Here is a 15,504-nt window from a genome sequence, read left to right on the forward strand (position 1 = left end):
ACAGGTGGAAGCAGAGGGCTGTGTAAAATCTCCAGCAGCATGTCTCCTCACGGCCCTGCTTCAGTGCAGAAGTACACAGTGTGTCAGTGTGAACCGAGCCCCACAGCCCAGCCAAACAGGGGCCAGAGAGGAGAGGGTAGCTGGCTATAGACAGGACTGCCCTGGAGAGAAGAGAGTAGCTGGCACTAGTCTTTTCATAGTCTGTACACAAAGTACACTAGACTGAGTACGAACACCGTCACAGTGATCACCTGATAAGCAGGAGAGGCCTGTGCGGTGTGCAGGCTGTGTAGGCATAGCTATTGTAGTTCCCTGAAGCATTGGTGGCCTTCCTGCCTCATTACTCTCCTGACTAAATCCTGCCACTCTTTTACTGTGGCAGCTGAGTTCTGGACCAACCTGCCAGCTTTGTACTGCCTCCTGCTCATTATCAGGGGAAGAACACACTATTCTGATGCATACAAGCATTTAGTCAGAACTGCAGATTATGTGAATACATGCAAGGGAATTTATGTGACTTTTTTCTCATTTCTATTGACAAAATAAACTCACTAGGCTTACTGAGACCAATAATATTGTGCCAGGTAGTGCTTGGCTTGTAATTCATGACTCACAGGTTCAAAACAAGACAAGGGTTGTCATTTTTGTAATCTAACCGCAACCTCAAGGTGAAGACCTAAATTTAACTCACTCAGAAGTGCCTGATTGTAGAAATGTGTTCACCCAGAAATGTATTTTAATAGCTCTCCATATCACCAACTACTGGACAGGTCAATGAACTACTTGATTACAATTAGAGACAAAAAATAGATTTCTTATTCAGACTGTTCTCAGCATGAGTAGTCGAACATGAAGAAGACTTTCATAGAGGCTGTCTTATAGACAGCCTGAGATTGGCTTTTAGTTACAGCAGGGAGAGGTTACAACTGCCAGGGTCACAAGCCATGGCCCCTGAAAACCAATGACCCCAAGTGAGCGAGAAGGCTGGGTCTAGAGCAACAGCTGGGGAGGGCTGGAGGAACCAAACCACACAGGAAAACTACTATGTTGGAATACATTTCCAGTCTTGGACGTTATATAATAGCATTGTATAAAGTTGCGACTGGTGTGTCACTGGGAGTGATTGGGAAGGAGATTTACAGTACTGTATGTACTCCAACAGACCAACAAAGGAGCTGTTTCATAGGGAGATGAATGCTGTGTCATTGACCATACTGTGGGAGGCTCTGTGAAAAGGCTTGGCTAAAATCGAACTGTGTAGGACCGTTATTTTAAAATCTAGTGGTTTTGTAATGGTTCCGTGAGGCACAAACTGATGATGAGACACTCATACAGTCCAGTATAGTATATCAGGAGTCAGATGGCTGAGCGGTGAGGGAGTCGGGCTAGTAATCTGAAGGTTGCTAGTTCGATTCCCAGCCATGCCAAATGACGTTGTGTCCTTGGGCAAGGCACTTCACCCTACTTGCTTCAGGGGGAATGTCCCTGTACTTACTGGAAGTCGCTCTGGACAAGAGCGTCTGCTAAATGACAAAAAATATCAGGTGTAAACATGAAATCCAAGTAGGTTGAAATAATTCGATTTAAAAAAATGCTTTGGTAACACTTCAATTTGCTGTAGAAAAACACTTCACTGAAAGAGCTATCAGGAGTGAAATCATATTTAGACGAGTACTTTACTATTTACAACTAGGGGGAGTCTTATGCTTAGCATCTATCACATTTAAAAGAAATAGAGGAAATGAATTAAAGAAAGAGAGCTGGCTCTGTCAGACAATTATTTATAAACCTCTTTCCTTGTCTGGACAGGGAAGTAAGCCAGGTTTTGGAAGAACTTCTCCAGCTGTCCTTCCCTCTGAGGTGCAGGGGACAGAGAATTTAGGAAAGAAAACCTTCCAGAGAATCTCTTTTATTTCTACATTTAAAGTGGCTTTAGAATCCCTCAGTCAAGTCATCAGCATAGATAATACTGTAAATTCAAAGAGAGGCTCTCTTAATGTCTGCTGTCTGTGTGCATGCCAAGTCTAAGAACCAAGGACTGGAGTGGACAGCATTTGCCTGACAGTTCTGGGGCATGGTTGTGTTTAGACCTCAGTTGTGTCATCCTCCCTGAGACTGGAGGTCTGGCAAGGTGATGTTTATCATAACAAAGCACCCAGCCCTTTATTAACCGTGCAAGTTAAAGTTGACATTTGAAGGACACTTCAGCTAAGCGTAACTGCTGTTTGCTAAGAAAGCAACTGCTAACTACTTCTCTCTCCCTCTCTCTCCCTGTCATTTTTTCAACAGTTTGACAGTATATTGCAGTCTCTACTGGGTCTGTTGAGAATAATATAGACTAGTCTGCTATAGTAGTTTCTTCAACAGCTAGCTCCTCTGACAGTCTGCATTAGCAGTCAACACAGACACAGTCATTGGAACAGTTTCTACCATCAAGACAGATACTTGGAGACCAGTTCATACAGAGCTGTCTGCTGTATTGCCTCTGATTCATTAGCACGTTGATGAATGTTCTTTAAAACACAGCCGGTTTTATACAGATGAACATCCCTGTCTGCTCTCAGCATATTGGGGATGTGGGAAAATGGATGCAGCCCCACAGTGCCACGCCACAGACCAAAAGGGAGTTTGTTTTCCACAGAGATCAAGTTAACCAGACACGCATACAAATACACTGATAAATATGATATGGTAGGCCTCATCATGCAGCATTTACACACTTGTATGATGTTAGTAAATGTTCTAAAAGCTTTTTTTCCCCTATTCCTAAAACAAACCAAATACTCACTGAGTCTATAAGTGGTATCAGGACGGGGTTGTTGAGGTCTGTTTCTGTGTCAGGGAAAATAAACGAGGAAGACTCAAGTGGGCCAAAAGGTCCACAGTTTTTTTCCATGAAGTTTCCTTTTTTTCCATGTGAAGAACATAGAGGACACACAGTGAGAGCCCAGACTCTTTTCCAGCTACGATCAGATCAGTCTCAACCTCCCCAGTGGAGAAGTGTGGATAATCAATGTGCAGTGGAATGGTCATGAGACACACATACAGCTTGTGGTTCAAATAATGAATATTCACAAGCATCCAAGTTGTGAATAGAAAGGCGAGGGTCTTTCAATAGGAATGCATGCCGTAACACCTTCCTCTGACAGGACGAGAGGCGTAGTATTGAGTCACATGGCCCTTATGCTGAATAAGGATTGACATACCAATGGAGGGGTTTTGTGATCATATTACTCATTTATTAAATGTATAGGTGTTCCACATGATCCAATGTTTTTAGCCTGTGTGTGTGTATGTGTGTGTGTGTGAGAGAGAGGGAGAGACAGAGAGTGTGTGAGAGAGAGAGAGAGAGAGAGAGAGAGAGAGAGAGAGAGAGAGAGAGAGAGAGAGAGAGAGAGAGAGAGAGAGAGAGAGAGAGAGAGAGAAAGAGAGAGAGAGAGAGAGGTGACTATACGGAGGCACTGCATATTGCTTGAATAAAGTGCCAAGGCTTTTAATCACTGGACCCACGGAATGTGCTCTCCTGGATAGCGTCATCATAATGAGGTGAAGTCTGCAGACCATCTGGACTACTGTAGTATGACCTCATACAGTCTCTTAGGTGCAGCAGTAAAATATGAACTGGGAATATTATACCTCATGTGCCTGAAACGTTGCCAGCTTGGTCTTTACAGCATCACCATCTTCATGGTTATTATCCTTGCAGTATCCCAATTCAAAACACATGGACAGTAACTGCTCCTACCATTGGTTATGACCAAATAATGTTGACACTGACATTGGTCTGGTCCATTTCAGAAAGGGAAATAGCATGTCAAGAGCCATGTGGCTAAAAATACTGCCTGCTATTAACAAAGAGAATACAGAAACTCACAGGAGAAATACCTCATGACACAAATGCCAATAAGGATACTGGCTCTGTGGTGGTGACAAGCTTTAGCTGAAGTCATCAACCTTTTAAAAGCTAACAAAATCCCTCTCAGGGTTTCCAACAATTACCCTAGGTAAGACCAGCGATCAATCATGGAGCACATCGTAAATCATTCAAACAGAGACCAAACAGCAGACCATATAATTCAGTGAAGTGGCTGGAATGTTTCCAGACCATAATGTACATTTGTTAGGTACCACCATACACAGCAGAGGTCATGTGAGAGTGCAACTGGAGCCCAAAATGGCCTCCCCCCCAAATCCTCCAGCTGCCCCCAGAGCCTCATCACGCTGGGCCAAATATTTCCCCTCAGCAAAACAACAATGATCTGGCATGCCTCCTAATTTTAAATGTGTCGCGCAGAGCAACCAGTATAAATAGGCCTTTAAAATAAGAGCCTGTGTGCTTGGACATTCTCTAGACACTGGCTGGGTGTTAGCCACAGACACCTGTGCCCATAACTCTCCCCCTCACATTGTTTGAGGCCACAGCTATGCCACCCTGCAGGCCGCAGCTCTCTGGCTCACCCTGCAAGGAGGGCAAGCTCTACCTCAGATATTACGGTTGCACTGCATGCTGCAATCCAGCACAGAGCCCAAGGCTTATCTTGAGAATGTACAGTTTACCATCATCTGATTGTGGAAAATAGACATGTCCTCTGATCTGGTCCCTTCAGCCCGAGTGTGAACTCAGCTTGTTGGAAAAGTACTAAAATGTCTTACCTGCTCCATCATTGGTCATCTTACTGGACATCTACAAGAGAGAAAAACAAAGAACTATCACAAGGTGATGGAGACATATGAGAGAGAAAAAGGGAAGTCAGATGCAGGACTAAAGGATACAGGGCTGAAAGGTTTAAGGTACAACATACCTACTGTAGGACCTGTAATACACGGTCAGTTTGACATCTTACCCCTCAGTCAAAATCTACTGTTTGAGGCCTGTATCATGGTCATTGTTTAAAATCTCTCTCTTTCACCCATCTCTTTCCCTCTCTGACTCTCTTCTCCTGAGCACAGATTTAGACTCTGGTTTGTTTGTTTTGTCTCCACATTTTCGACATCCAACAGCCCAGCAAGTATATTTCCCAACCCTACAAACCTCTCAGACTAGACATTTGCTATGGTTAGGAGATTCCAAAGTGGGTTTGCTGGTTTAATCCTAATACATCTTCCAAATGTCCTTGAAAAGTAAAGTGGGTTTGCTGGTTCAATCCCAATACAACTTCCAAATCTCCTTGAAAAGTAAATAAATCAACCAACACTTTTTTTGAACAGTGCCTAATCTTCTCACTATAAAACAAATAAATGCTACAGCTATGTTTTTCTTGCTTTATTGAGGTCATGAAAACTGGTGGCTGTTCCACAGTGTTGTCGTGGAAGAAGGAATTATCTATCAGTACCAGGGACCCCTTGGCTTGAGTGATATTATAGAAGAATCACTTTGCGACTATGCTGTAGGGCCTTTAAAAACGATTGATGTTGTCACGAATTTCCGTGCCTGTTGACTGTGAGATCTAGCATAGCAGGGTAGAATTTCATAACATTCGGCACATGTTAGGTCATAGACTTTCACTGCAGGGTTAGTAATGTAGACATTGTACATTGTCATCATAATCTCATATTGCTACCTTTTGCTTAGCGAAATGGGGCAATATATGAGTGGCATGGTGTGTTAATATGACTAGACCTAATAACTCTGTCTCCACTGAGTAGAGTCTGACCCACATGCAAAAATAAACCTACAAAAATTTGTGGGCCAAGCTTGGCCACAGTAGAGAGTTTAGGGAGCCATTTTTGACACTGTTTCAAAGACATCAAACATCACTCTCCCTCAACTATTAACTAGTTGAGGGACTAGTTCATAAAAGCTGATTTTCTGACATGCCCCACTTTCAGCTCTCAGTTCTGTCCAGTCCCCGTCTGTTGTCAGTTTACTCTTGTCAAAGCCAGATCACTGGTCACGCTTCCATGCAAGAGAGCAACATCTCTGTCAGGTCTGTTGTCTGTGGGAGCCAAACCCTATCTACATGATCATGTTAATGTGAGGTGACAGGTCTGCAACAGTGAGTGATAGCTGTCCTGCTCTCCTATCACAATGACATCCCACTCTGGGATTGAACAGGCTGATGAGAGGACAGGTCAGAGTAGTTGACAGAACTGGTGAGACTATGTGTTTTGGATCAAAGCACATGTTGCGTGTGGTAAGATGTTTTACAAGGGTCACACTTTTAGATGCTATTGCATAATCCCCCAGCATGCATTTCACTAAGGTCTGAGGTGACCTCAAAAATCTTTTATTATGTTTCTTTTGGCATCTGCGGCCAAATCAAATTTGTTCACAGTGGCGAAAAAACCTTCATGCATTTCCAATGTTCTATAGCCAGACCAAATTTCTGGTGCAGGCCAGTAGCATGATGGATGTGCCCCTACAAAGCAGATGAGGTTATGTGGTTGAGCTAGCCGGGGAGGTCTACTTCCTGTGGTTCTCTCTGCCTCAGTTGTGCTGTTCTCCCCAACCCAGAACTATGGTGCAATCTAATTTTCACCCGATTTAATTTGAGTGAGCATTTCAGTGACTTTTGTTCTTGGTTGCAAAAGAGAGTCTAAAACTTCCTCTTTCAGTCCCTGGGAAAGTTGCCTTACTTTTTCTTCTAGTTTTAACATGAAAGAGAAAAGTAGGAGCTCTGGGTGCTGGTTTTCAAAGTGACCCAAAAGCTGCGAGCACGGCCAGATGTGGTCTCAGGAGCCTCATCCATCTCCCTCCTTTATTCAACTTGCTCAGGAGGAAGAATCCTCTCTGTGTTTAGCTGCTCGTCAATGCAACCTAATGTATGGAAAATACATTCCATCACGAACAAGTTGCCTGCATTTTTGACCCTTTGTAGAAAAACATGCTGAGGGCTCATTGACATACAAAGTATGTACAGCACATCGCCCAAGTGACCTCCACCCAGGCACAGTGGTGAGAGGCAAGCTAGCTGGTTTGTGAAGTGTGAAGTGTGGAGGGCAGTGGAGGAATGCAGCGGAGGAGAGGAGAGGCTTAGTCATGTCCAGGCACACAGGACCCCAGCAGCATGGGAGCTCTACAGCATTCCAGCAGGCATGGATCTCTCACATTCAGCACAGGTGTAGGTAGCATGTTGAGAACATAGCCCTCAGCTATGAGTTTCAGTAACAGCCTTATTACTTATTTATCAGATAAATATGATGGGTTGGATACAATAGCATCATGTATCAATGACTTTACATGCGTACTCAGTGTTTGATGACTTTTCACAACACATTTTTGATATCAATTCTATCAAGAATCCAAATTATATTCCTATTCTTACATAAGATATACCCCCTGGACTACAGAGGAGTTTCTTATTGATTCTAGGCAGAACGCCAGGCTTTTTCTACTGGGCTGAAATATGGTGACAGTTTATTGCATCGCTTTTTACAGCAGGACGTCTAGGTGTTCAGAAACATCACACTCTTCTGCCTGGGGGATGGAAGATTCTTTGTGCCAACATGACAAGCTCTATCATACTGTACCAGTCCCCACATTTAATCTATTATTAATCTAGAAGACCAGAGGGTCTCTGAACCTGTGAAGATTATTGAACAGTCTGGAATATTCTTTGTCTGGACATTTAATCTATTTACATATAATCTCTATTATGTGACATACAGGGAGGTGAATATAACACATGCTTTTCAGACCACACAGAAACAGAGGGGTCAAAAGGTACCAGTTTTGCTTCCCCAAAAAAGCTGCCCTCCTGCTCAAGTCATAGTTGACTAGCCAATCATATGACAGACAGCATTAGGTCACATCTTCAATTCTCCGGCCCCTTGACAGCAGCTCAGACCATCATCACATTCCTACCCCTCGCTGCAAGAAGTTTCGCACAGCATTTATGTAAGAGCCAGAGCAGATGCTGGCAGAGCCCAAGACAAAGAGAGCTGACTCTGACCCAAGCACTTTCTCCTCACCGCTTCAAAGCTTCCTCTTATCCACACCACACCTCGCTAGACTGACCCCCGTCGGCATGTTGGCACCTTTCTAGGAGAACTTCGACCACTGCACTAACTTCAGCTTAACCTTTCCAGCCACAGAACAAATCCCCCCTCATGAGCCCTGCTTGGGCTGTAATCTCCCCCTGTCTGGCTGAGCTGCTTATCCTTTCCTTTTCCCTCAACAACTGCACCTGGAGTGCACAAAGACAGATCATTTACCCACCAAGTTTAATAGAATTATCCTCCTGTCTGCTCTGATCCTGCCAAGAGCTGTTAGCATGGGTTTGTCACATCAATTAGAAAACATGCCTGGCACCCCATAGCTGCAAACAATAGACTAAACATGCTAGCGCCACCTGGATGCAGTCAGAAAACAGGTCAAACAGACTAAAGGCCTAGTTCACCGTTTAGGTAGCAGTAGCTCTCCCATTAATTACCATGTAAAACCCAGACATACAAAACCCAGGCTTAGGCTTTCACCTGAGCCCAAATACAAAATGTCTTGCCTGTCCATTCCTAGTAAGATTTATTCATTTAGTTCATCTGAGCTTCAGAATCTTTGTTGGAGAATGTTGGCGCCAACTCTAATATAAACCTCAAATATTTACCAAAGTACTAGCAAGAAGGATATGCCTACTGCACAGCTAGTGATACATCACCTACCTACACAGTCACTGGATGCTTAGCTTTTCACTTTTCACACATAATGAATACACTTAGCATGTGTGTTGATCGGAGATTTAAATATGAAGTATTTAACATTAAATACCTAATTTCAAACATATTGATGTTCTCTTAATTATTAAGTAGATTTTTATATATTGTAGATACAAATATAATATATTGTATACAGACAGAAACTTTAATAAATAAATTAGGGGTTTAAGAAAAATGTCTGTAAATGGTCCTCATCCTTCAGCTGGTATTTCCTTTTAACTTGAAACATCTGTAACATCAAAGAATTACTGTGGAGAAAATCTATTCAAATGACTTTCAGTGGCACAGAAGACAAGTGTATAGCTGGCCAAGGCAATCATCCAAACCCACAAGCCCCAAGTAAAAGATGTTCCCTCAGAAATGAGTCCTTACTCCAACAAACCAAAGGTTTTCCCAGCATGAGGACAGTGGTCTGGGAAAGCTAGACTGCTGCACAGACCCTGGTTCTGAGTTTCACGAGGACCCAGACAGAGTAAAACAGTTATGGGTGAGCTTGGAAACACATAGTAGTAGAGTCTAAGAGGAGCTTACCGCTGTCTTCTTGGTATTTGCTCTCAGTCCGATGGATGTGTTACAAGGAGCGGAGGACCTGCCTTGGCTCAGGCATTCTGCTCCGACGGCTCTATCCAGGATATTGTTGTCGGTAGGAGACTGGTTTACGGCACTCCTCGAAGCAGCCGGGCACTAAAACAGCAGAACAACAATCAACACCGTCTCTCTCTCATTCTGCAGGGGAGAGGAATTCGGAGGGAAGATCTGTGGTGGCTAGAGTAAAACCAGAGGATGGGGTCAAACTCTAACTTTCGATTCTGTGAGACCAGAAAGCCTGTACCGCATGTGTGTATTCGTCCTTTGAAAAGACGAAGAGTGTGACCTTGTCTAACATGGCAGTATAGTCGTTTCGTCTTCTCTGATCGTTTGTCATTAGTTAAAGCAGTTCTACTGAATGCCTTGAATAGCTGGGCCAATGGCTGGAGGCTAACCATTCCTAATGGACTAAATCATACCAACAGCCACTTCTACACAACATTCTAAGTGTCCCGATACACACACAGACTCTCTCACACATGTGAACCCAAAAAGGACAGTTTTGTTCCCTACGGCTGTGGTGGGGTATTTCATAATACATTCACCATGACTGGAGTCTTGTAGGAACAGAATGGGATCCCAGTAGTAAGAGCCCGAACACAATGACTGTCTGTCTCCGCCACGCGATCCCACCCAGACTGCAGCTCCAACTACAGCATCACATGGAGTCTCACGTCATAAAATGGACGCCGTGTGTCTCCGTTGTCAGACTAGCAGACTCAAAGACACAGACTCAAACACAGAGTCCATAGTTCACAGACAGTCATCACTCTCTTATAACTTCTCTCACCGCTACTCGTCTGGCTAAAAACCTTCACAAACCCTAGCTTTGTGGTCTTATTGTGCCTTTTCTGGTTAAATCCAGGTGCTTAGTTGAGTGTGTGTGTCTGTACTGTATAGCACACTGTGGGCCTAACTGACTTACAATCCTGCAACACCTGTTGCATGAGTGATCCAATAATCCATCCAGATTTTTGTTCACAAGCATAGCTAATTGATTACAGAGAGACAAAAGGCAAAATATCTGCTTTGAAATGGGAGTCAAACCATATGCATCAATAATGAGCACATAATAATATTTGTTCTTCTAAAACAGGCTGTTTCTCTTTCAGTTTATACATGGCATATATCGCAATTTCTGTATTCAGAATGCATCCAATAATAATAACCCATCAGCCATTGCTCCCGTATGTGAGAGATGATGCCTGCGTTCCTCACCTGCAGCTTGCGGGCGGTGCCGGGCGTGCCCGAGGGGGAGGGGCTAGTGCTTAGGGCATCCTCTATGTCCAGGTGGAGCTGGTCCAGTTTGCTCATCAGCTGTTTCACACACTCAGACCAGGGGGACTGGACAGCTGGACACTCCTGTAGAGGAAAGTCAGGTGTTTTACTACTGCATAGAAGGAGAATCAGTTGTTTAGGTTTTACTGTACAGAAATGGTCTGTGTCAATATGTCTGGAGCACTGAGCATTCAAAGGTTTCGACTGTCAGACTGATTATAGTTTAATCTTTAGAGTTGGTCAACCAAAGCAGTGAAGTGCGTTACAAATAGCGGCCACCAGAACAGCTCTGCGGCCACAGACGGAAATGTGATAGCTTCACCTGCTGCCCGTGGTGCCATAGCAACACAAAAGGAGGGGACTCCAGGCATGTGTGCCATGCACAGCACGTTGGTACTCCCTGCCCCCCAGTCTGCTCAGGGGATAAATAGAGCATCCACACAGACGTGAGCTGTGTTTAAGGATCTGAACATTCACCTCATAAATTAGCAGGAAGCGTCTCAGTCACCAAGACATAAATTATGTCATGGTTGGTCGCCCCATTATCGGAGTAGTGTGTTGGGAAGGAAGAACTAGAATAGTGGTGTTTATGTGTGAGTTTGTGAGTGTGTATGTGTGTTTATGTACATGGACTTACATAGACGTACAGAAATGATATCAACAAGGCCTTTCATCCATTTCCCAGAATTAACTGGCATTCGTTTCTAAATGTGACTGTTGAAACCCCCCGCCCCAAGCACTTGCTACTTTCCGCATCAAAGCTTACGCTTATTCAAACACAATCATCCTATTGAAGGACGTCATCTCTATTAGTGGACCTATTGTGCTGATAGGTGAGCCGCTGAGAATAATCCTGGTCACTATAGGCAGGCTCGAGCCCTATATGGTAACTGGTGTAATGTTTATACCTTGAGGCAGTTAAGTCATAAGCAAGAAGTGTATCTATAGAAGCGGACCAGATGGCCCCTCCCTCCATCACCAATGCAGGGTCAGCTGACTGACCCCCACGTTAGGGGAAAGCCACTCTCTCCTCAATCCCAGAGGAATGACCTAAATCTGAGTAGCCCCTTCTGACCTTTCATGGGGTCTGAAGGCTGGGGGTGGTCTGGGGTCACAGAGAGAGGAGAAAGCCGCTTCCAAGCTCTCCTACACCTCCTGGCACTGACTGGACCACAGGGCCTCCTGGTTAGGACATCAGGATACATGTGTTTATGCCGCACAGTCTGCAAGGGTCTGGTTAAGACATTTTAAGAGAAACTTTGAATCAAGTTGCTGAAAAGATTACTTCTTTTACGAGCATTTATATTTGCCAGCAACTTGTTTACAAGCTGTATACATATGTATTTATTTCAAGGTGTCCGAATAATCCCCTCATCCCCAGGCAAAACCCAGACTGATACCCTGTGTATTTCAAGGCAGGAACTACAACTGTATACCAAAACAAAATCAGAATAGCTTTTTTTTCTTTAGTGACATACACACAAAGTGTGAGTTTGGAATGTGGACACTAAACGGAATGAGCCAAATTCCATAGAAGGCTTGAAGCAAAGAAAGACAGTAGCTTGGATTCATCTCATCCTTGCTCTGGCCCCATCGACTGTGAGAAACCCTCACACCATGGCAACAAGGTTGGTATGAGTCAATCCTCTAGATAAACGCATTAATGTTATCTTCTGGGGAAACAAAATGTGGGAGGACTGTAACTTTATCAGTGCAAATTGGACACATTGTAAACCACAACACTTCCTCTTTGACATGGAAATGAGCAGTGAAGTGGCTCTGGGCTCAGTGCCTAGACCATGCCACCCACAGAGTGCCAGAGATCACCATGGAAGGATGGGCGATCATCTGCAGTCTGTCATGTGAAAGGGTATTGGCTACCTGGCTACACTATGGAATAGGTCAGCACTGTTAGCCTGTATTAAACAACAAAAACACCCTCCGACTACAAACATGTAGGGTGGACTGAAGTTATCAAGATCAGCAGAGAACGATGCAGCTTTCTTGGAAAAAAGCAAACACACCAAACACAGAGATCTGAGAGGAGGGGGTGGAAGCCTGAAGGCACAACTGTAACGATGGTGCCCCCATATGGTCACTTTCAGGAGCTACACTGAGTGCCCCTCGATGCCAGCGCACAAATTATTCTTAGAAGTGGTATTCTCTTAAAATATTAACTTGGGGGGGGGAAGAGGAAGATTTATACCAGATCATTTTGATGGACAATAATAGACTGGGAGCAATGACAATGACCATCAATTGTTCAATAGTCAACTCATATCTCCTCTCTTCAATTTAAACCATGATATCTGCTATCCTACTGGCACCTTGACAATAAAATCCTGAATCGCTGTAATCCTTGGCATTGGGACAGCAAGTCAGCTTCACAGTGGCTCAGTGTGCATCTAACACCCCCTTGTGTTAGATGCACACTGCCATTGTGTGTATCTAACTCTGGCATCGCACCCAGATGGGTTGCCTCACTGTCTCATAGTGCTTTTGAAACTTCCCTGTTCCCTTTTGAAAGTTCCCTGAATTCCCTGCGTTTTTCCACCCTCTTCTCAAACAACTTATGAAAAACATTGTGCCATGGTTCCAGTGAAGACTATCAAGAGAGTTGGAGTCGCCCCTACCTGCCCTCTCTTTACTGTATGTTGTTATCTCTCTCAGCTTAAATGGAATGACAAATATGTCCACTCGTTATGTTCCCTTTCATTGCAACAGATGACATAGCTGACACATGTAAACACATTCATAAAAGTCCAGAACACATTTTAAGAGTGCTATAAAACTAAGTTTGAGGTCATGTGATGGTTACTAGCAAGGTCACAAGAAAGATGTCAAGTTACAACTGTTCTGGTACTCCTAAAGGCCTGCTATTAGAAGGGACAGAAAGCAGTCAGTCTGCATTCCGGTGAGGGCTGTGTTTAACTGATGGAAATATGCTGGATCAATTCACTCCTTCACAATCACACCAAATACACAACCTCTCAAAACACAGCAAGCCTGTAGATAACGGGCAAATACCATGCATTTTCCCAAAAATGTCTTTAGCTTATTCTAATGTAAACCAATACTGTGGCAATGCTCAGCCTCGAAAATCCAAGACATCTGGCCAGCAGACAGGAAATGCCAGAGGGCCACAACACTGATACTCCTGTTTAAAAAAAGTCTGAATCACTTATATGAAACATATGAAATGTATATAGCACTCAGCCTTGCCATTAGCTAAAGTACAAACATAGCTGGGCTTAATATCATTTACAATAGTTGAACAATGTGGTTTAAGTCGTTGGTGTGGGGAAAGTGTCTGAGTTGAGTGACGTGAAGGGGTGAATACAGTACCTCTGAGCTGGTCTCCTGCTCAGCATTGTATCCAAGGAACAGGCAGCCGGCAGTGGGCTCTGCCACGGGGCTGCTGGGTAGGGTCAGCCCACCTGGACCTAAGTGACTGACCAGGTCCTCCCTGCTCCCAGGCAGCTTGGTGATCTCATTGTCGTCCTCAGAGGAAGACTCCCTGCTGTCTGAGCTGTCGTTATTGACCACGCTCTGGTCCGAACTGGAGAGGCAGGTGTGATCTGAAAAGGTGATGGAACCGGGCTTGTGTTTGATAATGCGAGGCATCTCCCAGAATCTCTCACAGGTAGACAGGGGGAGAGAGAGAGGTCGGGGGTGGTCTTCACAGGTAGACAGGGGGAGAGAGAGAGGTCGGGGGTGGTCTTCACAGGTAGACAGGGGGAGAGAGAGAGGTCGGGGGTGGTCTTCACAGGTAGACAAGTGGAGAGAGAGAGGTAGGGGGTGGTCTTCACAGAGACCCAGCAAGTGAGGCATGGAGCAAGGATCTTCATTGTGAACCAGAACGTTCTGCACATGACCATTCAGGAAAGGTCCTTCTGGCAACACCTCAGTTGGGTTCGATGGGCCTGTTTTCACAGAAGGAACAGAACATAGATGTAGATCCTCCACCTGACCAGAGTGGTTGAGATTCAGGTCAGTCATCGCAGACGAGTTCACAGGAACACCGTCCTCAAAGACGGTATCCCTCTCCAGAAGAGAAGCAGGGACCGTGAGCTTATCACAATGGTGCTGAGTCGACTTTATAATCAGGTCACCGGGGAGCTGGAGGTCAACGAGAGACCTGGAGCTTCTGAATGCCTCCATGCCACACCTCAGAGAAGACGCCGGTACTATTAGGTCAACGTTGTTGTGATTGACACGTTCAGCGTTACTCTCCAGCCGGGGTGTGTCATGGTTTGGCTCCCTCGCCTCGCAGGTGAGGAACTCAAGTGGTAAAGCATCTTCTCTGCTCTCAGTTGAGCTGTCAGTCAGGAAGGATCCAGCGACTGCAGAACTCGTAGAGGAAGGCTTCTGCGACTGATTCCCCTCCAGAACTTCCATTCTTGCCATCTCCATGTTAGCGCCTCACAGTCTGTCACAAGTCACAGCATACATCCATAGAAGCATGTAAGGGTTCTCCATCTTCATTCAGGATCAATAACCCAGACACTAACCACAGATCAAACAGCAGATTATCTGAAAAAAATACAGAAGGCAGCATGAGCAGGACGCAAGAGACACTTCACCTATCAAGCTCAACAGAGATATTAAGCTATACTAAGACAATAACAAATTGGCACAGTTTAACTAACTATGTAACTGCTTATCCTCATCTCTATTCTTCCACTGCAACGCCAGCAGTATGACAAAGTGTCTGACTCCAGCCGAGCGCAGCAGCTCTGAGAGCGTGCGCTCCAGCGAGTAGTTAGCTGTGAAATTGAACATCTGGCTCTGGTCTCTCTGCTCAAGTCTGGATCTGTTTCAGGCACGATCCCAGTGACATCACCGCACCGAGGAATCTGCCTGCTCTTCCTCTCTGGAGGTGATTTATGACCAAGTCCACCGTTCTACAGAGCAGAAATAGGTTGCGGTCGACTATGGTTAACATCCCACTCGCCCCTTCATTAACAGTGAACTCTAAACATATAT

General features: G+C 44.7%; 1 protein-coding gene across 1 annotated transcript in view; it reads right to left on the minus strand.

The window, feature by feature from the left end:
- stard13b (StAR related lipid transfer domain containing 13b) overlaps positions 1–14,931 on the minus strand; it is a 41,803-nt gene extending 26,872 nt beyond the window's left edge. The window contains exons 1-5 of the mRNA XM_067246107.1: positions 14,297–14,931; positions 13,864–14,212; positions 10,459–10,602; positions 9,184–9,336; positions 4,654–4,684 (exon numbers count right to left, since the gene is read on the minus strand). Of these exons, the coding sequence (XP_067102208.1) occupies positions 4,654–4,684; positions 9,184–9,336; positions 10,459–10,602; positions 13,864–14,212; positions 14,297–14,931 (1,312 nt within the window). The remainder of the gene's footprint in view (positions 1–4,653; positions 4,685–9,183; positions 9,337–10,458; positions 10,603–13,863; positions 14,213–14,296) is intronic.
- Positions 14,932–15,504: the final 573 nt, after the last annotated feature.

This window comes from Osmerus mordax, chromosome 11, assembly GCF_038355195.1.
Source record: "Osmerus mordax isolate fOsmMor3 chromosome 11, fOsmMor3.pri, whole genome shotgun sequence".
Taxonomy (NCBI): domain Eukaryota; kingdom Metazoa; phylum Chordata; class Actinopteri; order Osmeriformes; family Osmeridae; genus Osmerus; species Osmerus mordax.